The 25,434-nt window shown below is 38.9% G+C and overlaps 1 protein-coding gene across 1 annotated transcript in view; it reads right to left on the bottom strand.

Annotated features, from left to right (window-relative positions):
* Nucleotides 1–25,434, bottom strand: part of LOC126373664 (putative leucine-rich repeat-containing protein DDB_G0290503) — a 25,952-nt gene extending 518 nt beyond the window's left edge. The window contains exons 1-11 of the mRNA XM_050019887.1: nucleotides 25,238–25,434; nucleotides 16,714–16,778; nucleotides 5,157–5,376; nucleotides 4,282–4,518; nucleotides 3,776–3,974; nucleotides 3,035–3,202; nucleotides 2,396–2,547; nucleotides 1,509–1,669; nucleotides 937–1,093; nucleotides 281–340; nucleotides 40–205 (exon numbers count right to left, since the gene is read on the bottom strand). Of these exons, the coding sequence (XP_049875844.1) occupies nucleotides 40–205; nucleotides 281–340; nucleotides 937–1,093; nucleotides 1,509–1,669; nucleotides 2,396–2,547; nucleotides 3,035–3,202; nucleotides 3,776–3,974; nucleotides 4,282–4,518; nucleotides 5,157–5,376; nucleotides 16,714–16,778; nucleotides 25,238–25,255 (1,603 nt within the window). The 5' untranslated portion in view covers nucleotides 25,256–25,434. The remainder of the gene's footprint in view (nucleotides 1–39; nucleotides 206–280; nucleotides 341–936; nucleotides 1,094–1,508; nucleotides 1,670–2,395; nucleotides 2,548–3,034; nucleotides 3,203–3,775; nucleotides 3,975–4,281; nucleotides 4,519–5,156; nucleotides 5,377–16,713; nucleotides 16,779–25,237) is intronic.

The following is a 25,434-nucleotide window of genomic DNA, read 5'->3' as shown; positions in this document are numbered from 1 at the left end:
ACCGTTTGGCCACAGTTATCAGCAGTCTCAAATACTCACCATCAAGTCTAGACTGTACGGTAAGGAAGCTCGCTTTGACCTTGTCCAACGCATCCCCGAGCCCCGTTTTGATCTGATTGAACTCCTGAGCAACAAGCGACAGTCGACCGAGCAAGTAGTTCAAATTGTCGTCCACTTCCGTCATACGAGTCGTTATCAAACCCACCTGGAATACATCAAGTTAATTAAATAAACGTATTATGACTTTTATGTCATTGGCATATGAGTTGTTTCAGTTTACCTTGTCTTTCATGTTGTCCATAGTGGTGGCGCTTCCATTAACATATTGCTCGGTTTGTTCCTGTGGACATAACAGGAAATTACTAAGTGAATTAAACACTTAGATCGATTCTAGTAATTGAAGTTTTTAACATGCATACACGCACGTCCGTGAACGACCTTTAAAGTGCAAAGGATTTTTAAAGGTAACCGAACAGGCGGTCGTTTCGTTACAAAGAAAGGACCTGGTATTCAGTAGCCACTGTAGGCGTGGAAATCTCCGCAATAACGCAAGAAGATAATTTTATGTCTGACCATTACACCATCGCCTTATAGTCAAAACTACAGAAGCGCCTTTTTGAAAAGTCACGTACGGAAGTGTTTTTCGTTTACAAAACCTCGTAATAGACAAGCTAATTTCAAATCATATAAAAATATATATTTTTCTGGTCTCAATTTTTACCCGGATTGAAATTGAAGGCACTCGAGGTTTTGTTGAAGATAATCGCATCAGAATATGATTTTTCATAAAGGCGTTTACGTGGTTTTCGCTAAGATGACTCTGGTTCATCATTCTGAGGAATTCGTGTCAAAGGTGGGTGCGAGTTGTTTTCTGAAGGCTTGACTGTGCCCGCACAGTTAAGGGCTACGTGCTTGGTGGATATGGTAAGTACTTACGGTAAGTTTGTCAAGCGACATCTTGCTGGCGGTGAGCTGCTGGTACATGATGCCGATCTGCCGCCACACTTGCGACATCTCCGATTCGATCTTGGAGCTCAGGTTGGTGAGTGCGCCCGTCTGGTTTTCCACTATCGTCGTCTCGATGTTGTCGAACCTTATAGAAAGAGAGAGTGTGGTAAATAAGATAAATATATTTTATGGAACCCAAAGAACACAAGAATAAGACAGTTTGCAGCATTTTTTTCCAGGCAACCTTTAGGCACACCCCCGGACACTTCATACAAACAACAGTCTATTACAGAATACTAAGTTTATGTTTTAATTTAATAAACCGAAATGTCTTCGAGACCCTACCCTATTGTGTAATTTTGCAATTGTGAAGATACTGTCCAAAATGTGGCCCTTTGATATTGTGTCCCATTGAAATTGTAACTGCATGAAATTATATCGTATTTCTTAGGTAAGCGTGTCCGACCTTAAAACATCGTCACTTATCAACAAGATTGTGGTCAAACGCAAACTACAGGCCTGTAGCACAGCTTTTGGTAAAAAGTGCTGCCAAGCGTTACCTGTCGTTGATAGTCCGGTTGAGGTTCTTGCCCTGCATCTTGATGAGCTCGCCCACCTCCACCAGGATCTGGTGCACGCCGTACTCGATGCGCTTCTTGTTGGCGATCACGTTGTCCGCCGTCTGCAGCATCACGTGCTCGTTCTTCGATAACGTCTGCACCTGCGGGGTTGACGGTCGGTTTTTAGTAATTATATTACATACTTATTTATATTCGGTTAGTACTTCCCTGCTGGATTAGGACTCTAATACCAGGTATAAATAATCTCCCAAAGTATTGGGGCTTACCCTCTAATTTAATATATTGTATTGCCCCACTGAGTATGTTGTGCTCTACCAGTTGCAGGTCCACGTTCTTCTCCTCCCGTGTGGGTTACCAACCTCATCAATCCTGACATGACTCATGTAACGACTACTTACTTACATCAGTAAGTAGTAGGTAATCGGGTCCAACGGCTTAACGTGCCTTCCGAAACACTACTTTCGGACAATCAGGTGATCAGCCTGTAATGTCCTAACCAAACACAAAGTAATTTTTGTGATAATTTCCCCACCGGGATTCGAACCCGGGGCCTCCGGATCGTGAGCCTAACACTCAACCACTGGACCACGGAGGCCGCAGGTCCACGTTACTACTGTATTTTGTAACACTATATTTGATACGAACACAAGGTTGCAATAAAACTTTTTTATTTTTATACTACCTACTAAATAATTCAAAGCCGTTGTTTTTGTTCGACTTGGCGGGGGCACTGTCGTGCCCCCAGATAGTGGTGCCGATTGTGGCGAACTCAAACTTCTAAAACTAGTTCCATCTCTGTCTTGCGCTTATGTAAGTGAAAGACGACATATTTTTTGTTGTGTAATACATTCCCCTGCTGATGTTACCTCAGTTCTTAGCGTCTCGTAACTCCTGGAGATGTCGTTGTATGCATGCTCCGTCATGGTGTTGCCCTGCGTGAGGCTGCGCTGGATGTCCTCGTTGGTGCCCACCAGCCGATCGCTCATCTCACGCAGCTTGGTTGACACTTTGCCAACCGCTGCAAGAATAGGAGAGATTTGGTTAGTACACTCTGTACGGTCACGAGTACACACCGAGTATGTAAACACTTTGAAACCATGTCACATTAACTTTTTTGACAAATTTAACCGTAAGTTTCATTAAATGTCAAATATGATAGTGCGACAGGGTTCTAAAGCGGGTACATGATATTGCTCATGACTGTACCGCGAGGTTTAGATAGGTAATTATTACAGTACCTAAGTATACACAGCCTACCTACCTATATGATAATGTGTGTATGATAACATTATAATTATTGTAACTATTCATGAAGGGGTTGTAAGAAATTAACAGTTTGGTCCTTCGAGCCGGATATCGAAATAGGTAAGTAAGTAGGGTTGTATTCCTAGAACTGAATTGGACAAATATGAGATGATGATTATGCTAATAGTTAACATCGATAAACCTTTGTTTATTTTTGAATAGTACCTCCATAATATTTAACAATATTTGCCGCAACTTACAAGCATCATCATTTTCCTTGAGCTCATTCTTCGCCTGCTGCACTGCATCGAGCGTACGGTTTGTGGCGGCGGTCAGGTCCGCCACTCGCGGCAGGTCTTTCCACATGCTCTCCGCGTCGGTTAACAGCTGCTGGATCTTCTGGATCTCCTTCTCTTGTCGTTCCATCACTGGGAATAAAGAAAGCTTTGTCACTTCTAATTAGTAGTGAATCGACCCCAGTACATCCAGATCAAGGGTCGACCGCTTAAACAACTGGCCACCAGATCGCGATGGAGGCTGTTGCTGTGAAGTTTGCTTGGAAGGAATGCTTTTTTTAGGAATATGGCCGCCTAATGCTTTGAGTATTGAAGGGAAAACAGGAAAGGGTAGACTTAGGAGAACATTTATGAAACAAATAAAAGAGAAGGTGCAGGTCGTGTCGTATCAGGAGGTGAAGGATTTGGCGGGAAGAAGAGAGGAATGGCGATTACTCCACCGACAAGAGCGCAGCTCTTAAAGAGAGAGAATGCTTTGAGAAGGACTGTATCTAAATATTCGAGCTGGATAACTGATTAGTACAAAATGCCTGTTACTGTTACCTACAGTTATTACCGTATGTTTTTACCAAAATTTGTAGAGTCAGGAGAGTGCAAATGAGAAAGAGCTTTGAATCTACCGCGCACACCTCCCGTGATTTGGTTAATATTGGTATAGACTGTAACATAGCTGGTGACATTTGTCCGCATGTAAACTGGTATTACCTTCAGACATCTTGCTATGCCAGGCTTCATCGGCCAACGTGACCTCACTGAGCGGCACGAAGTCTGTCTGCACTTTGGTGCCGTTGAATTCGTTCAGCTTCAGCTCGTACCGCGTCAGTAGCTTCTCAGCCTCCGAGATGTGCTTCTCTAGCGGGTTCACCTCGGACACCATCGCCAGGCAGACCGACCGGAGAGAGTCCTGTGTTTTGGATTGGAAAGTAAAATAAGTGACAGGGTTTCTTGGCAAACTACCCAGAGCAGGATCACATACTTTCTGGAATGAAGTCCAATGTATTTCGCCTCACTTTAGAAAGCGTGTGGAGACCCGTGCATTATCACAAAGGCGTCTAGATTTAAGTAGATATATTTGTCTTGAAAGACCTAACCGGGGATCGAACTCAACTTTTTCGACAACTGCCAGACATTACTTGAGCAGAAAGGGAGACCTTATCATAGGTACTTAGGTTCCAGGTACTGCTTTTTGAAAAGAATTACAACAAACTCACTTTGCTCAAACTATTCTTCAAATTATCAATCTCAGTCTTCACAGCGTCCAGCTTCGCATCAGTAGCGTCACGCTTTTTGTCCGAGCCATCCTCATTGGTGGTCAAGTTGTCCTCCACAACTGATCCTCCTGGCTTCAAGTTCTTGGGTAGAGATGCAGTGAGACTCTGCAGAGATTTCTGGATGCCGTCTAAAGCCTCGTCTGTTTTCTTCTGGGTGGCTTTCTCGCGTTCTTCTTTCTGGAATTAAGTAAAGTTTTATTCATTTGAACACCCGTAACAAACCGTGAAAAAGAAGTATTATGGGATTTCCTTATGGCTGTAACATTTTGTTCATACATAAATTTTTGAAGGAAAAATCTCAATGAATCAAAACTGTGCGTGACCTAATTAAATTTTGCCCCCGTACGTTATTCTGGTTTCCAAAATATACAACTACGTTACTAGTAAGTTTTATAAAGGTTCAGTCAATCTTATTGAATAGTTACTTCAAATCTCAAAGACAATTATTAGATGTACTTAGGTACCACACCCGTTTATTGCTTAATTGAATTGAATTGATTTAAGGGCCAATAAGTATTGTACGAATGTGTTCAGGTCAGTCACGTAATAAAATTATTTGGTCCACATTATGGTACACGCTTATCCACTAACGATTCTGAACCATAGAATAAACAATAACATTACAACTATTCTACCACAGCTTACGTGAACAAAAGCTTTACCTATGTACCAGTTTGAACTTCGTTCTTAGCTAAGTTCATTATTACAATTGGAACCTACTTACTTACTCCGGGAGCGTTCTGAGCTAGGCAATTTTTGTAGATGATGTTCGGTTATACATGCACGCTTGCATGCTTTTTTGTCTATCTACTTACCTGTAGAAGTATAGTTTCAACATTGGACAGTCGTTCGTCGAGCCTGCTGAGCATTCCTTTCAGCGGTTCGAGCGCGCGGTGCTTCTTCTCCAACCCTGTAAGCATCTTCTTGACCTGGTCTCCGAGCACCTTCTCCCGGTACTCGTGGCGTTCCAGCTTGTCTTGTGACGATCGGAACATGTGCACCAACGACATCATCGCGTCGCGGATGTCTTCGTGGCTGCAAGGGTAGAGAGTAGGTACTTATGTAGAAATAGAAACTAGTTTATGATGATCCAAAATTAACCACTTTTTCGTATTGATTTATTTACCAATTTTAACAATAAATCACATAACAATGGGTACGATATTTGCCCATGTTTTGTATTTTCATACAAATAACTGTTTGACGTTTCGAAAATGGATTTCATTTGACTAGGTTAATACTTATAACAGGGAACCGCGGGATTTCTTCAAAACCTTTCAAAAATGTTCATATTCAAGTGCCAAACGCACAATAAAAATATAAGTTGTACTTTTGCGTACTATTACAATTGTAAAATATATAGAACAAGGTACTTAAATATAGTACAATACTATATAATATGGAACGCGTTGCAACCCTACTTTAAACTTCCCGCGCGCGCACGTACATCCCCACATCAACCAGCCAGTCACGTGAATATAACGCTGCTCTCCATATACATACAATATAAATAATTGGGGATGCTTGTAGTCTCAACTTTAACTCAGTAAAGTTGTCAGGGGTTTTTAAGCTTTTTACAGGAATCAGGTGGACTTCAGCAGTAGGTTACACTTACGTTGTTCTCCGAACTGCAGAGCTCAAAACAAAAATAAATATATATACCTAATCACCAATCTTGAGTGGTTGTTGTTGACAATTAAAAAGGCCAATTAGGTTTATTACTGAAACTAAACAGTCATGTTCGTCGAGGGTATTTTATTTTAGTAACAGCACAAAGGAAATTAAAGCAGTGTCATGAGAAGGAATAACAATGTTTTCCGAATTTAGAACGAGCTACGCGCGAGCTTTGGACATTTTGAGAAATCTTTGGATATTTTTCAGTTGTAGTTATACTTGTAGATAAGAGGCTACAACAATAGTTGAGGTAATTTATTGCACGTAGGTACTTACATCTACCCACCTATACTAGGTAAACCGAAGTAGTAATTATTGTAAAACGCTTAGATCAAGAAGCTTTGTGGAAGAACAACTGAGGTCAGTCTATTGCAATAGTGATTCTAATGAAACAAAGGAATATAACACGACATAAGCTCACGACTATATTCCCAGTAAAGGTACATAAGTAATTAAATTAAGTAGGATAAGTAGGGCCTATCTAATTAATACGGTGCGTCAGAATGAAACGGTGATAACAAACTGTCTACGGGCTTTTAGTTTACTGCCGCAGGAAAAATATGCTAAAATAATATACATACATAAACATAAACTGCCTATATACGTCCCACTGCTGGGCACAGGCCTCCCCTCAATCAACAATATAATATACAATAATATACATATTTACCTAAAATAAGAAAAATATGATTACTGTTTAGATATAAATCACATATAAACAAACCTAATTCAATTTCTGAGAACTTGTGTGTTTATTTCAGACGTAAATCAGAAGTATTAAATGTGCTAAGGTTATCATAATTATCTCTTAAACTAATGATTTCAATGTCATAAATATTTTAAAGCAAATTGTAAAAATATTATTTCAAAGTTCAAGAATTACTTGAAGAAAAGATTTAATAAAGCGTGGTAAGAAGAGTCAATTGGTTACGTACGACATCGTGATAAACTGTTTTCTTCGACTTTGTCCTGTCTGTATTGCACTTTTTGTCGCAAGGTTATATATACATATATATACATGACTATTATACAAAATAGGTGAGTAATAAAAACAATCCTATCTTCATATCTTGCCATGCATAAGTACGTAACTACGTACTAAAGTTGTATAATGCGTTATTATAGGTAGTTAAGCGTATATTTTCATTTTTAATAATCGTCCTCATTACTATGATATAAAGGTATAGGTAGGTACCTATCTGCTTATTAATTAAACTCGACGCCTAAGATCTGTCAGTAGGTGAATAGGTAATATCAGACAGCGGTCTAAACAACCAAGAGTCTCTGGAGAAGCGATGTCCATAAGCCTCGCGACTGAGTTTTTAATATAGTAACCAGGAAGTCATAAATTAGAGACACCTATAAAATATGTATACGCACACACTCACACACTGTTGAGTACTTAAAAGGCCTCGCTCTGCCTTTTCGCTAGGTCCCTACATTTTCGTTCGTTAATGGATTTACTACATTGTACGCCCTTTAAATTCTAGTGAAAAGACGAAAATACTCTTTAGGTGCAGAATCGGGAGCACGGACTTATAATTAGAGTGCAGTTCTAGTTTCTAAAGTGCAGGCGGAACAGCAGGCCGGCTGGAAGCTTATTGCCGATAAATCATATTAGAATTAGCTCAATCTCTATTGAGTCATCATTTCAGCCATCATTGCTTATTGCACACAGAGGTGGACCGCGAGGGTTGGGTTCGAATTTCTAACTTTGAAACAACGCCGGTTATTAATTTAACACAGTTGGTTCGATCATTAAAGACGGCGATACTGCTCACCACTTATCACGTTGGTCTAACAAAACGCTCGGTGAGTTGTGGGTACTTAGTTCATCTCGCGCTGGACGTACTTCTGACTACCTCAATTGAGATACTTACACTTAGTGACCTTGTTATGTATGAAACCGCGGCGCGGCGGATTTCAGCCCGGAACTCTCTTGGTATCGCTTATGTGTGCAGCAAGTTTTCTAGACTACTGTTTTCTATAACACATGTTTGTGTTTTGTATAATGAATACCTACATCATCGACCCAAAATGAATCGGAAAATAACATCATATAGGTACTATAAAATTCATAGGTTAATCTTATTTAGCCTCATTAAATGAGCCATAAAATCTAAAAAACAAAGTCATTAACGATTTCGATATCAACAAAACAGTGCCCTCATAAAACTCATCGTAAAATGAAAAGATCAATGCTCTGTACACTATACGTGAATAAAACCGGCAGGTACTGTTGGTGAGACAAATAGCTCAGAAAAGTGAAAAAGTGAAAAAAAGACGTGGTCGACAATTTCCCACATTCAGCGCTTATCGCAATCGGCCCACCAGGGTCGTTTAACACTTTCAAATGTTATTCTCTCGGACGACGCCCTAGACTAAGGTCAGCGCCCAATTGGGCACCCTCACGCCTAGCCTGTTGTCTTAAATTGGGTCGTGTACTAGGTTCAAGATAAATTATGAAATTCTGATTACTAAATAAAGACACATCTAAAACTAACGAAAAACATTTTCTTTTTTCTATTAAACTTATTTATGAATTTTAATCAAGAAAAACGTAATAATAAGTCCGACATTTTGTCACGTTTTTCTATGACGTCACAGAGTGCTTTTTCATACAAATTCCATAGTAATTTCGTGTTTTGACGTTTAGTAAAAAGTAACTGATTTGACTAGTTGGAAACTAGCCTATTATGCACCGGGTGAAAATCCTCGGCTTACATCTGACGAATCTTGGATCTACTGCTACGATCCTCTCACAAAGCAGCAATCCACGCAATGGGTGTTTGAAGAGGACGAGTTGCCTACCTAAGTGGTTCGCGGTCGGAGCGTGAATAAAAAAATGATAGCGGCTTTTTTTCGACGCAGTGGACCAGTTGCTGTTATTCCGCTAGAAGATCGTAGAACAATTTGACATGGCTCATGTTACGACTACTTACTTACATCAGTAAGTAGCAACCAAGACCAACGGCTTAACGTGCCTTCCGAAGCACGGATCATCTTACTTTCGGACAATCAGGTGATCAGCCTGTAATATCCTAACCAAACTAGGGACCCCAAAGTATTTTTTGTGATATGTCTCTACCGGGAATCGAACCCAGGACCTCCGAATCGTGAGCCCAACGCTCAACCACTGGACCACGGGGGTCGTTATCATTATGAGCAAAGTATTTAATATCAAATTTGCAAAAAGCATTTTGCTCTTGACTGTACCGTCGCTATACGATGTGGTTAGTGTTGGGTTCTTACCCGGAAAATTCCCGCGTTTTGGGAATTTTCCCAATTCTGAGGGAAAAAACCCGAAAAATTCCCATTTCAAGGGAAAATATTTTTTATCGCATATATTTGTATTAAAAGTAAGGATTTCCAACAAAGACCATTTAAATATAAGGTATGCCTACTTATGCCCAATTTATCTTCTGTCGTAGTGTCGTATGAACTCTTAAAAAACTTAAAGGAGATCATCGGATTTCGGCCTAGAAGTCAAAGTGCCGGCCAAAAAATAATTTTGCTATATTCCGTTAGATCTTATCCATATGAGCATTTATTACTATGGCACCAAAGCTGTAGGGTCAATGTCTTCGGTTTTATTCGATTTTAAAAAACTGTATTTTTCATACATTTTTGGTGAAAATGTAAAGTGCGGGCCAAGTAACAATAATGGTATATATCCTTAGAACTTATCTGTCTGAGCATTTATTACTATGGCACCAAAGCTGTAGGGTCAATATTTTCGGTTTTATTCGAATTAAAAAAACTGAATTTTCATACATTTTTGGTGAAAATGTGAAATGCCGGCCATGAAACAATATTTGTATATCCCGTTAGAACTTATCCATTTGACCATTTATTATTAGGGCACCAAACGTCTATGACCATTATTTTGACTTTTGTTGGACTTTACGTTATAGTTTCTGTGTGAAAAGTGCCGGTCAGCAAAAAACACATGTCAAAGCTATCGAGAAGATACCTGTAAACATTATTTATTCACTATGACAAAAATGTGTATGACCATTAATTAGTTTGGCTTTTGTGGGATTTAAAAAAAACTTGATTTTTGATTCATTTTGTATAAAAATAAAATATAACAGGCGCGTTATTTAAAGGATCGTCAGAATGTTTATTACTATGGCATTAAACGACTATGACCAATATTTTGAACTTAATTCGCTTTTCCAAAAGTCAAAAAAAAGTTTTATCTACGGATAATGGAACTATCTTGCTAAAGGCGTAATATGGTGGTCGTCTTTTGAAAAATAGGTTTGCGTTTGACCACTACCCTACCTGATGGTGATACACGCTTAAGAAACTACTTTTTTTAAAGAAAAGTGTATACAAGGAATAAACAGTGGGGTGATAGAGGTACCTACTATGTTATCGGCCGAGTAGCACCAGGACATTGTGATAGGCATACTTGCAAAGTACAACTACCCGACTCCTGTTTTCCCTAACAGATACTACAGACGTCATGCCAATATACGAGTTTCGTCACTAGATGGCAAGCTTATCTTTGGAGGGTGGTAACCATTTACAGTCAAGGTGAATCAATACCATAATTCAACCTAAACTTAGGCTGTAACGTTGAGTCGAATGCAAAAACTACAGCCAACGTCATATCTCAAATCAGATAGTATTAATATAGAAGTTCACCTAACAACACACAAAACAAAAACACAAAGTATTTATCTGACTAATAACTAGTCATTGGGAAAGCTCTGCTTGTTGTCATTGTTAAAATGTATAAAAAAAGTTTTTTTTAAAAGTCCAATAAAAGCCAAAGTCGACATTTGGTAGTATAGTAAAAATACGTCGTTCAAGTCGTTTACCAAAAGATTTGACTTATTTTGTTTCGCTGGCTGACATTTTCCCATTTGAACCAAAACGGAAAGAGAGACGAATAAAAAGTCAAGAAAACGGTCAAAAATGTTTTGCGCCAGATTATTAAATGTTCTAAAGGTCCTTTGTAATCCGCCGTACCGCATTTTTTACCCAAAGCACTTTATTTTCATACAAAATAAATAAGAAATCAAGATTTTTAAAATACACTAAAAGCCAAACTAATGGTCATACAAGTTTTTGTCCGGCCAAGTAGTTAATGCCATCTGCGGCAAATCCTACAATAAGTCACGTCAAAAAAAAAAAAAAAAAAGGTCATACAAGTTTGGCGCTATAGAAAAAAATTTTAACAGACATCTACTCGATACTCTCAACATGATATTTTTGCTGGTCGGCATTTTTCATATTTAAACTAAAACGTAAATTCCAATAAAAGTCAAAATAATGGTCATAGATGTTTGGTGTTATTAAAAAATATTGAAAAGCAACTATTAGACAGATTCGACGTATTTTTTTCGATGGCCGGCATTTTAACATATTAACCAAAACTGAAAGTCCAAATATTGGTCATAGAAGATTTTTAAAATACAATTAAAGCCAAACTAATGGTCATACACGTCTGGTATCATAGTAAAAAATGTTCAAAACAATCTACTCGAAAGGTTTGACACATTTTTTTCTCTGACCGGCACTTTCAAATTTGGGCCGGCCAAAGTATGGAAAGCCGATGATCTCCTTTGTAATATATTTTGAATGGAATGTTCGATTTTAATAATTCCATGCAAAGATATCTACATATTATAGGATATATAGGATGCTTTTGGCACGAGAGAATGTCATCATCGAGGAGCAACATGGTTTTGTGCAAGAAATTGGGAGGCACGAATACCTACAGATATTATTTACTTGAACTATGAAAAAGCTTTTGATCGAGTTCCTGTCACACCATTGATTGCTAAATTAGAGCCCTTTGGAATCAGAGGCAATGTCGTGAAGTGGATTGAAGACTTCCTGTCAAATCGCACATTCTCTGTGCGCATCGGAGAATCATACTCTGTTCCCAGAAAAGTCCTCAGCGGTGTGCCGCAGGGATCGGTGTTAGGACCTATTTTATTCAGTATCTACCTTACAGATCTTAAACATGGTATAATGTCTGATATATCACTCTTTGCACATGACACGAAAAAAACAGGGAATCCACTTATTAGCCATAATATAATCCAAGATGATCTTGATAGAGTAATTGCTTGGACCCGAGATTGGCTAATCACATTAAACGTAGACAAATGCACTGTGTTGCATGTTGGCAGTAACCACCCCACGTTGAGTTACACCATTGACTCAAAACCTCTCGAGTGTGTTAAAAAACAAAAGGACCTTGGCATAACGATAACACATAATCTAAAGTGGGACGAACACATTATTGGAATCATTAAGAAGGATAACTCCCTCTTATACATAATTAGAAAAGCTTTTTATCATATAGATACGGAATTGTTTCTTAGGCTTTACAAAACTTACTTACGTCAAACCGCTGTTAGAACATGGGTTTCAAATATGGAGACTTTACTATCGGAAAGACATTGCACTACTAGATAGAGTCCAAAGAAGAGCAACAAAGATGGTGACAGTACTGGCTGGCCGGAGTGGACCTTAGCGGGGGCCGCAGGACTCTCACCTCTGGCTTGACTTCATTGGCCAGCCAGAGTGGGGCGTTAGAGCTATACGCTCGCAGGGTGGAAGTGAAAGATGCATAAGTCGCGAGTTGGTAAGGCGGGTAAACCGCCTCGCAGAAAGCGGTGTACACCTCTTGACACCCTGAGATGCTCACAACCATGTTGCTGCCTTGCCGTCCAGTCGCGTCGGCTAGATAGGTGGCCCAACCAGTGAGTGACGAGTCACCGCCTGCCCAATGTATCTCTGTTATTAACATTGGTCGAGCAGGCGCCATAGTCCCCCATAGCCCCAGTATATAGGTTCACTAATCCCCAACCCAACAGCCCAGTTCCTTTTGTTCCCATAATCTGCAATAGTCCTACACGAACCAGGGATTGTCTTTGGGTGCACTCCCATAGTGCATACAGGGATAATCGCCGGTTGGTGTCACAACACATTTAGAGTAAATTGTCTTAAGGGGCCTCTACGTGTTGGCTTCGGCCCCACGCACGCCTTCCAAAAGTCCGGGACTCCATGACAGACCCGACCCGAGACATGGAAACGACATACAAATAATAATAAGATTAAAAATAATTAAATAAAAAATATTTTCCCATGATTCGGGAATTTTTCGGGTGTTTATTTTATTTTCCCATATTTTCCCGATATTTTTTCTTTCCCACCCAATTTTTTCTTTCCCTGCCCATCACTAGATGTGGTCAATCAAGCTATGTTGTCATTTTGCGATCAAGTAATTTTGCGATGAGGTTAGTATACCTATACGAACTAAGTAAAATTATATCAAGTCGTTTCGCGATGTAGTTAGTCATTGATATATCTAGACAACCTGAGACCAAATATCGAAGCTACCTACTGAATTTCTCCGACAAACTACTTGAAATCACTATCTGTATGTCTATTCATGGAGTCAATCAAATCCCAAAGTGGCATGGTACACTATTCAATAGGGATTTATGCTTCCCGACTGCCGACGTTATACGTATCTCCAGATGCATTTCAATTAGTTTCACATAATGAATGAGTCTTCAAGATTTATGTGCAAGAAGCCCTTGTAAGAACTTTGACCTCATGATTCCGAGTGCTTGGAAAAATATTTTATTACTCAGATAAGTAATATGAGTTGATGTTGACAGAGCTATATGTTTTTTTTTTGTTTTGTTCGGCCGAACACAAAGTTGGTAGAGTTTTATGGGTTTTAGTATTAGAATAATGATTTCATAAATAAGTAGGTAAGTAGTTAATTAGGTCTCTACCTAGAAATATAAAGTTCCTATTATTTTACCTAAAATTACCTAATCGGATCGACTTTATATGCCAACATCATAAATGCGAAAGCAAATATTACAAATATTATGTTAGGTAGTTATTCATTGTTTGACCGTTGGGCTCATGATTTGCGGTGCCGGGTTCGAATCTCGAAGAGGAAATATCACAAAAATCACTTTAGTGATCCTTAGTTTACTGATGTAAGTAGTTGTTACAAAAGTCAAGTGTCCGGAGCGCTTGACGGTTCAGTAGGTAACCCTGACACCAGGGTTACTGACGTTGCTCATTCACCTCACAACCCACATACGATAGAAGGAAAAAAAATCTAAATCTAGCTATATATTACGCGCTGAGCCGATTTGGATAAAAATCGGGATAGATCGAATCCCAGTTTTTACGCTAGTCATCACGTTAGTCTAACAGAAAGCTGGGTGAGGTATGGGTAGTTAGTTCATCTTACAATGGACGTACCTCTGACTACCCCAATTGACATATAGTCGTGAGCTTTTGTTATGTATCCCGGTTATCTTCTTCTATCGTGTGGGTTGTGAGGTGGATTACCAACCCTATCAACCCTGGTGTCAGGGTTACTATTGAGCCGCCAAAGGCCCCTGACATGGCTCATGGGGATGGACGTAGGGTAGGTAGGTACTTTCCAAGGATGGACCTACTGTACCTAAACCTACTTACCGAGATAACGGTAGCTTAGTTTTCAGTAAGTCAAAATAATTAGGTACAGCGGGTGGGCTTTTTTTTTAATATTGTACCCAATATACCTGACATAAACATTACTGCAATGTTCCGGGTGTATTTCTGGACCCCTCGCTGTATTATTACCACATTATGACACCGCAAACTATAGCACATTTCACGCAAAACGCCGATAATTGTATTTACGACGCCATAAAGTAGTGTAGCGTGAAACTGATGTTTATGTACTAGTTCATAGTTGGTTAAAGACTGACGTCATAAATCGGAAGCCTGGGGGGTTATAAAGGCAAAAGGGGGAGGGGGTCAAAGCAATTCATCTAAAAAAGCATATTGCTATTTGACATTTGTTTGCATTGCGCACTTACTTTTATATGCGCAAATGTTTTTAGATGAATTGCTTTGACGTCCCCCCCCCCTTGCCTTTTTAATCCCCCCGGCCTCCGATTTAGGTACAACGTCAGTCTTTAGTTACAATCTTTTTGCTTCTATGATGGACTGGGAGGGGATAAAAAACTAATAGGTAACACGTTCCGCTGCTTGACCTCCAGACATGCCGTAGGATTTAACAGAGGGATTGTGTCCTATCTAACATTATGGACGAATGTTATGGGCTGATCTCTTGTCACCATAAGCTATGCCTGTTCCATAAGGTTCATCATGTCCATCTTAGGAATTGCTATTGACAGTGGTTACAAATTGTCTTTGATTACTTGTATCTGTCGACCCCATTAGCGATTACTGGTGTGAGTTTATGTATGTATATAGCCTTTAAACCCCGAACCAAAGAATGGGTATTATTGTCACGAAAGATAACGGGCCTGAAAGCTCGAACTTAGCGATTTAATCGATCTTTGGAGCAGATAAGATGGCACATTCGCTTGAGGGTGTTTACCAGGTTTTTCCGAACAAGGAATACGCAATCTATAGACAAAGATACCAATCTTATGTAGTTCTCATAGTAGGTATAACGAATTCGATGTAAATCTTTCAATTTCGAAAACGTTAGCAACAACGGAATCCTAAAAATATGGTTTGGAAATCGTCTCTGATAAAGTCAAGTGTTCAAACAAACTACCGAAGGTATTTTATGGGTATATAACTCTATAAATTGATAATGGTACGTGATGGTACTTACCTACTTATGCAAACTCAATAAAAGTTAGAAGCGTCAATTTTATTGAGCGTGCTTTAGCAGTGTAATAATTACGTATATCGGCCTACACGAGTTGAGTGAGTATTGCTTCATTCGAAGCCTGGGCGAAGGGCATAGGGCTAGGTACCTAGCAGTCAATTTTCACTTCTCATCTGCATGTTGCATAATAAAAGCTTACACCGTTACGTTACTTACAATTACTTACTTGCATAATGTGCGTCGTGTTTAGATAAATGTTGCAGAACACCACCTATGCTCCTATGCTCCTCGGAGGCAAGTTTACTTTTGGTTATGAATAGTTATTCAATCCGGCCCTCATATTAATCTACGTTAACTGTTGAGGATAGATCTCTTCAATCCATTTACCTACTCCAGTGCTTTGAAGATCCGCCGAATAACAGTCGCCTAAGTAACATTGACGAATAAAAACTTACTAAGTCTGTTTTAACACAGTTGGCTCGACCACACTACCGCCGGGGATACGGCTCACCATCTATCACGTATCAGAAAGCTCGGTTAGGTGTGGGTACTTAGTTCATCTTGCGATGGATGTATCTCTGACTACCGCAATTGGTATATAGTCGTGAGTTTATGTTTTATTCTGATTATTATTCCAAACATTCCATAGAATCTGCGAAGGGATAATTAGGGATAACTTCTTAAAGGGATGGATTAATAACTTTCAATCACTATGGAGTTGATCATAACCATAAAGTTACTAAGTATACCTACCTATCTATATCATAGCTATCTTAGCTAAGAGATACATTATAAGAGCCTTACTTTATGAATAGGGTTACTTACCTACCAAACTAACTAACGCGGTTACGAGGTAATAAGTAAATGTATATCTTTCATCAAGGCAAGATTCGTTAATACAATAAATCCCACAAAATCAATTCCTCGACTTGTCTGTGAGTAAGTACTAAGCTCTTTTGAATAAGATGGTTAAAAAAGATTTACTTACAAAATTTATTCCTAATGCACTCCTGTGTATTAGGTATAAGTACTTAGGAAATGTAATAATAAGTAGTTACTATTTAAGTACTTACGTAACTTCTCTGCTATGCGCGTGTGGAGTCCATAGCAGCACGGCCACCGCCAACCACCACACTCTCTGGGGACAGACGAGGTAGGTCATACAGGTATACTAGCTCATAGGACTCTGTCCTACACACTCTATACTATAGGCATGCCTAGCTAAGCCCGCAAAACAGCTTAGTTTTGGAATTTGCGTTTTGTGTTTACGATACAGTCTCTTACCTGACTTTTACGATGTTTAGCAGATAAATTAGGGACCTACTTATGTATAAGTATGTTGTAAATGTATAAAGAACAAATACAAATATACTTTATTGCAGCAAAATAAAAATAAATAATTACAAAAGACTCTTAACTAGGTACATGGCAAATGGCGGTCTTATCGCTTAAAGCGATTTCTTCCAGACGACCATACCCTATTGATTACCACACAATGAATCTATTGACTAAGCTAAGTTATAAATTAACTCCTACTTTAACTGTTCACTATCGTATTAATTTACTAAATCTACACGAACATGAATAGTTCAAAGCCTATGGTATTTTGATATCTATTAATTTAGCAAGCAACATGCCCGGATCATAATAAATTGTAGCATAACAATGAAGAAATAAACAAACATAACTCTGCATTTAGTATTTAATATAATTAAGTATCAATAAATAATTGGAATTTGAATAAATTGAATTACAAATAATTCATACACTTCACATTTCCGTGGGCCGAGCAACTTGTCTTGCAGATTTATGACTTGGCAAGCAATAACAATATGCAATAGAATGCGACTGTTATTGAATGAATATATTAAGGTACCTAGTAAAATTGAAATTTGAATTCCCTGATTGCCAATTTCTAATTTCGGTTGATAGTTATACATAGATATAGAGAGAGTATAGAGGTGTGCGTCAAGCTAGCGGCCTCAAAAAAAAAATGGCCACGAAAAAATAATTTGACCATACCAAAAAATAGTACTCTTATTGAAAAAAATAGTACCTGTTGTAAAAAAATTAGTACCATCACGGTTCTGGATTTATAGCCATGTTTTATTGCACTTGCTAGCTTGACGGTGAGCGAAATTTGGCGAGAGTTAACGACAAGGTCTTTCGCTTTGATTTAAACGCCAAAAAATAGTATCGAAATAGTACTCACCCCCTGCAAAATACCGAAAGTAGTACTTCAACGGTTCCAAAGTTATAAAGGTAGTTCTTTGATCCCGCTAGCTTGACGTTTTGAAAATACCTATTATCTGGGGAATGCTTGCATACTTCAGTTTGTAACTAATGTCAATAAACTCGTATGAAATAGTACTCCCTACCATCATAATTTGGACCTGATTCTCTTTGTAGAAATATGTCAAAAAGTCATTATAACCTATGTCATACATTTATCAAGACAAGTACAGTCGCGAACAAAATTATTACACATGGTCAAGAATGTTGTCAGATTTCAGTATTTTTCCCCATTTTTGGGTAAAAATTGGTGAAGTGCCAGGGTTGTTAGATGAAAGTAATATCATTGTTGAAACTCTTTGAGTTATTCTACAAATACTGCAAATTGTTTATTAACAAACACTTCGATCCGTAACAAATTCAACATGAAGGTATAAATTATAAAATAAAACAGCAGATTAAAAATGTATTATGATGTATTAAAATCACAGATTGTTTTCGATAAGAACTAGACCCATGCAGCCATTTTCTATTAAAATTAGTGCATATGGGTGTATGCAATAGGAATTTTTTGTAATAGCAGCACTGAAGTGCAAAGAAATGGTAGGGTAGACCTCCAAAATGGCAATACTTACGAATAAATTGTGAGGTTATGTAATTGTCTACGTGACTGTATCAACAACAAATGTATGGCATAGGTTATGATGATTTTTTAACATTTCTACAAAGAGAATCGGATCAAAATTATGATGGTAGGGAGTACTATTTCATACGAGTTTATTGACATTAGTTACATACTGAAGTATGCAAGCGTTCCCCAGATAATAGGTATTTTCAAAACGTCAAGCTAGCGGGATCAAAGAACTGCCTTTATAACTTTGGAACCGTTGAAGTACTACTTTCGGTATTTTGCAGGGGGTGAGTACTATTTCGGTACTATTTTTTGGCGTTTAAATCAAAGCTAAAGACCTTGTCGTTAACTCTCGCCAAATTTCGCTCACCGTCAAGCTAGCAAGTGCAATAAAACATGGCTATAAATCCAGAACCGTGATGGTACTAATTTTTTTACAACAGGTACTATTTTTTTCAATAAGAGTACTATTTTTTGGTATGGTCAAATTATTTTTTCGTGCCCATTTTTTTTTTGAGGCCGCTAGCTTGACGCACACGTATAGAGACCCAGAGGGGATGAGGTCGGTTCCCTATACGAATTGGTGCGGAGCAGAGAGTTACCGACGACGAGTCCTATACGTAGTAGGTATTATTCTTCATGCTGTGGCTTTACTTAAGTACCTACATTTTAGGTGGAAAAATGGTCTGACTGATTAACAAGTAAATCTTAGCTTCAATACTTATAATCGAGGCTAAGAAACGCACAATAGACACCAAGTAGGTAGGTAAGCGGGCAGCCTAGCCCCCGCTAACAGTTTAATAGAATGCTGAATAATTGAGAAGGCGCAGATAACCCGGGGTTATCTCGTCAGCTAGACGGGATCTTATTTGCTCAGTACCGGCCTTCCTTTATCAGTCCCTACCTATCTATGTTGTTTCGGCCATCTGCCTCGAAGTGGTTTTTTAACTATTGCTTACTTAAGTATTAGGTATCTGCCAGTAGCTTGGGTCCCTATGAGATGCAGACATCCCACGTGATATGTGGAAGAAAGGAGAAGAACTGGGGGGTTAAAATGGCCACATCAAAACAATTCATCTAAAAAAGCAATATTGCAATATGCGCATATAAAAGTAAGTGCGCAATGTAATCAAATAAGCAATATTACTTTCTTAGATAAGGCCATTTTAGGGTGAATCTCAAAATTTCAAGTTTGGTGGCGAAATTTCATATTATTTTTTCGTGAAAAATTGGGTTCCGACATGAAAAAGATCCAAAAGGATCCTGGGTTCCGACATGAAAAAGGAATTTTTCAATTCCCAATTTTCCCAAAAAAAAAATTATATGACAGTCGCCACCAAACTTGACACATTTTGATATTCACCCCCCCTGTTCACACTATATATTCCTGCTGCCCTTATTCCACTCTTAGTGGGGTCGGCACAACATTATTCCTGTTCCATTAATTTCTGTCACTCGTCAAAAACTCTTTATTGCACTTACTACTACTACTACTTTACTTTTCTTGTTTTTTTTTACTCGTCATCTGAGTACTCACACCTTTCGCACACATATCCATCTTTACATAATCCATCCACACTTTCTTGGGTCGCCCCCTACCTCTATATTCATCCACATTACTTTTGAGTGGAGTCCTTTTAAAATCTAAACCATATTGTTTAACTATTGTGTCTGGAAATCTGGGCCGCAGGAGAATAAGTGAGTACACTAGAGACACCTACTAACTACACCACATAGTCCTACATTGACTCCTACTTTAATTGTTCGCTGTCGTATTAATTTGTATTAACTTTTAACTTGGGTTATTTATGTTATTGAAATGTAAACAGGAAAATACTTGGCTTCTGTTTACGACATTTTATTTAATTCACGTATTATCTCCATACATGTAGGCGACAATTACATCCACAACTATATTTAATGATTTCTTGTTGTATTTGATTATTATGTACTATATTTAGCTATAGACAGGTATATTTGGTTATAAATACATATACCTACACTAACACCCTAGTGACATCGTAACGAATTTGAGGAATGATTCAGTCAGACCATGATTCCGAGTTGATATCAAGACGTATATCGTATTGTATATAGCTGGCGTCAGGTCCGGGCCATATACCTTACAAAGTCTAGCTTGTAAACCACAGATATCGGTCACACGCACACGTGATAAAATATTTAATAGATTCTCCTCTATCTGAAACATTGACCTAAGACCTAACACATCATTAATTCTTGGTCACAAACATCGTATTACTTGAGAGTCACTATATTTACGACCACTCTACGTGGCCTGTGATACTTAATTATCATCATCAAACCCCGGCCCAAGATATATCGGCGATAGTTAAATCTTCAATTATGTTAATGCGGCGGATGAGGCAATGGCGTAATAAAATGATCATTTTTCATGATTGCCTACGACTGTGAGATGGAAGGGCGTGATGATTCGGTAATTATTCGGTTGCGCTTAATTCGGAGGGATTGGCTTAGGTTGACACTACACTAATAGTGTTTTTATTGGTGTAACTGTATACTTATGCGAGTATTATTAATAGGTATTGAGCAATGCTCGGCTTAGACGAACAGATGTATTAGACTGTTCGTTTTCGTCTTCCGTGACACATTTCACATCGAGAACCTAATTCTAACCATTGCCTAGAAATCTAAATCTCTAATATTATTCTCATTGCCTGTTTTTCAAATAGCTTTAGCTAATGCATAAACCTAATTAGGTAGGTTCATTTACGTGCCGGCCTCCGTGGTCCAGTGGTTTGAGCGTTGGGCTCACGATCCGGAGGTCCCGGGTTCAAATCCCGGTGGGAACCAAAAAATCATTTGTGATCCCTAGTTTGGTTAGGACATTACAGGCTGATCACCTGATTGTCCGAAAGCACGTTAAGCCATCGGTCCCGATTACTAAACATTTTACTTACTTACTGATGTAAGTTCTACTTACTGATGTATCCTCAAGTAGTCGTTACATGAGCCATGTCAAGGGCCTTTGGCGGCTCAATAGTAACCCTGACACCAGGGTTGATGGAGTTGGTAATCTACCGCACAACCCACACGATAGAAGAAGATTAGGTAGGTACCTACAAAAAGTCTTCACAACTAGGTCCCTAGACAATAATTAATAGTCTAAACTAGCGTGCCTTATCTTCCATCCAACGATCTTCCAGCTTATACCTATCGGTGTTATCATAATGTTATTAATTAATAAGTTTTACATTCGCGATGAACTGTTTGACGCATGCTCGGAATGAAACTTTAACCTATTAGGTACTGTAGGTATTGCTATACCATTTTAAGTCTTTAACTTCTTCTATCGTGTGGGTTGTGAGGTGGATTATCAACCCTGGTGTCAGAGTTACTATTGAGCCGCCAAAGGTCTTTACCTGCTTATAATAAATTAGAATGTCGTGTAAGGGAACATTAATAGGTTAGTCTTACGTGATGGACGTAGGTATTATAGAAGAGGGTAGATGTGTGTTACCTGCTACTAACTTAGTCATAAGATTTACTTGTTACTAACAAAATATGGTTATACCGCATAGAGCAATTCGAACCGCCGCCGCGGACCGGTTACACCGAAACAAAAATATTGTTATTCTAAACCTTAGGTTTCTTCGGCTTGTGCCGATTTACTGACGTCATCATCATTAAGAGCCACGTTCTTGTCGGTTTAGCATTCTCCATGATACTTTTTTAGAGGAAATAGGGTAATGGTTGCTCTCGTGCCGCCGCGCAGTATTCAGTCTGACGCGAGTGGGTTGTCGCCCAGGGTAGTCTATTTCAATCAAAGCCGTATATCACTCCTGTTCTCCGCCTCTGTCAGGTTCCAGGTTACAGTTTCTGTGACTATTGCTCCTTCGGTCCTGCATTGCCGTACCGATGGTTCCCATCTACGCCTTTACAACCGTTGAGATCTTCACCCGTAACCCTGGGCAAGGGTTCTACTTTATATCCTGTTTGGATCCCTATCCGAACTCAGCCACCATCTCACTCCGGCCTACTGATGTACGAGGCGCCCACCCCTGCGGTAAAGACGCGCCGAACAGGAATTGCCTCAGTAGAGGGCAGAGAAGATGACTCTATCCCCCCTGGGGTCAGTTAAATAGTTTGGTTTCAACCAAAACGAAGGGTACTCACCGGGCCGAAGTTAAAAGGAGTTGGGCGACTACTGCAGACGTTCTTGTCATTCACTCTGTAGTGATACTGTCCATCGCTGTTAAATTAGTCCATCTAAGGCGACTTTTAAAACGCGCTCGGCATGATAAACAAGTAGCATTGGTCATTCTTTTCCGATTGTCCAAAAGTAAGATGATCCGTGCTCAGGAGGGCAACGTTAACCAGTCGGCCCGATCACTATTTACTGTAAGTATGTAGTCGATACATGAGCCATGTCAAGGGCCTTTGGCGGCTCCATAGTGACCTTGTTACCAGGGTTGGTTGCGTCGGTCATTGATCGCACATTGAAAGAAGAAAATAAACAAGAAAAGCCCTAGTACCTATCACATCACATAATTTATATAGAGCTACCTCTAGTTCTTAGACCTGTCGGCATGGAATATAATTTAGCAAACTACACACCTATGTACGTAATTACGTATAGTTCCCCTGAGTTTTGTCTGCAGGCGCTGTACGGCTGCTTACTTCCTTTTTTTGACGTGACTTATTAAGATTATTTATAGATTTGCTGCAAAAATCATTTAACTACTAGGCCGGACAAATGAGGAGCTCTGAGAGCTCTCGTCCGGGCCGCTGCTTACTCCGATTACGATTATCTATATGCGTATCTAGGCATGAATGCGAATACAAAAGCTAATTGTTGGCCCTCCGAATCTAATTTTAAACTGTACTGATGACGTGATATGAAGGGAAAGGATCTCGACCTTGGCCGGGATCCAGCGGCAGTAAACAATATCCCAGGACACTCGCGGCTCATTTGACTAAGTGGTGTTATGCTGCTTCATTACATGGGAGGAAGAAATAGATTGTACACAAAATGTGCGTAACAATACGGGGTAGAGTCAGCAGACTGCAGGAATGAATATTTCTTACTGAATAAGTATGTTATGTATTATGTTATAGCTGTAGTAGTAAGATAAATAATCATCATCATTATTTTAAGAGCCACGCTCTTGTCAGTGTAGCGGTCTCCATGCTACTTTTTTAGGGAATAATAGAGCAGTGGTTTCGATCTTGTCTTCCGCCCTGGAGTACTCTGTCTGACGCGAGTGGGATGGCGCCCAGAGTAGTCGAGATAAATAAATGTATCGATTTAGTTAATGAGATTCGGAAGAAAGGGTGGAAAACAAGTGTTAGGATCAGATAAGAAGTCTTTGCTCTTTAGTTACAGATCTTGTAGATATTGAAAGAGGACACATACGTATGTTTTAAACATCCCTTCAAACATGCTTCAAACTAACAAAACACGGCCACTAAATATAATATGATAGAACGGAAATAGTTGAAGGAAACTTAGTTTTATTTAAAAGAAATAAGAATTACACGACGAATTTGTAATGATCTAAGGATATTAATCTAGGTAGGTTAGATATAGATAGACACTTACTTATTTTATTAAAGCACCCACGAAATACTTATGAATTTATTTTCAAGCTTTAGATGTGGTTTGATTACCCGTGTAAATGTAAATAAAATAAAAGTAATATAGCATAAACAAGAAGTTACGACTTGAAAGTGTGTCGAGCGAGACGCCTACTTGCTGTTGGCAGGAACGCAACGACACTAAATACCAGTAGTAAAAAGCCCTTTGCAGATTCACAGAAGTGAAGAAAAAGGTAATAACTTATATGCGACGCACGTCGTCGGCCGAGGCGTGAAAACCGTGTAATAGCTTAGGGCAATAAACCTATTTGACAAGACCTAAATAGATATGCACCTATATATAAGGTATTTCTCAAGTACACCCAGTTCTAAGTTTCAGCTTAGACGTCCTAGGCGTTGGATTCGTAAGTAAAATTTATATTTCCTCTACCAAAATACATGGTAGATATTTGTAGAGGCTGGAGCCGACCGAAACTACTACCCTGTGTTTAGGACTCCAGGCCTCCACCTCCAGAAAGTCAAGGTCAAAAGAAAATAGAAAAATTAAGCAACTCTTTTACGGAATGGTAAAATTCACACAACACCTTCGTTTTACAAAGTTTTTTGGGCAGTGCATGCAAATTTCTATCACGGAAATGTCAGTGAACTTTTAAATTAAACTTAGGAACCTAATTATCTACTGCTTCTTTTGTTTGAATCGTAAGTAACAACCTATACAGCATTGATCATTTAAACTCTACCAGAGCTTAAGTAAATTTCAAAATAAGAAGTTAGTAACGGGTCAAAACGCATTAATTATCATTAGTTTCAATTTATTTATATTCTGTTAGTTTAGATGAATAAATACCTTTATATGCATATATGTAAGTGAATGATAAAATTGACAAAAGAAACTTTGTTGCATCGAACCTTCGTAAAATAAGATGAGTAATAAATTATACAAAAGTGGATGAAACAAAGAAAGAACTTTGTCATACATTATCTTCGTAACTCTATAAAAGTAAGTTCATTGTCAGTCATCTAAGAAATGAATCATTAAAATGTACTTATCTGAGACATGTTGCTCACGTAACCTGGGAGTCCCTTATTATAATCTCATCTTAATTATAAGCCAATATGTGTTGAAGCAACAGTAAAATAAATTAAAAGGTGCTTACCGTCCAGCGTAGCGCCATTGCGTCCTTTTAATTCTAAATTAAACTAGGCACCTTTTCTTCCTTTTACTTTTGAACGTCGTGCCGGGATCTAAATTTAAATTTGAAATGTGTGAGTACTGCGCGCGCACGCAGCCAATCGCGAACTGAACGATGAACTCTGGGTACGCGCCGGCGCCCGCGCCGCGCCTGCAGCGCAG

This window comes from Pectinophora gossypiella, chromosome 16, assembly GCF_024362695.1.
Source record: "Pectinophora gossypiella chromosome 16, ilPecGoss1.1, whole genome shotgun sequence".
NCBI lineage: Eukaryota > Metazoa > Arthropoda > Insecta > Lepidoptera > Gelechiidae > Pectinophora > Pectinophora gossypiella.
Note: the sequence above shows the minus strand (reverse complement) of the source record. Positions and strands in the feature narration are given on the sequence as shown.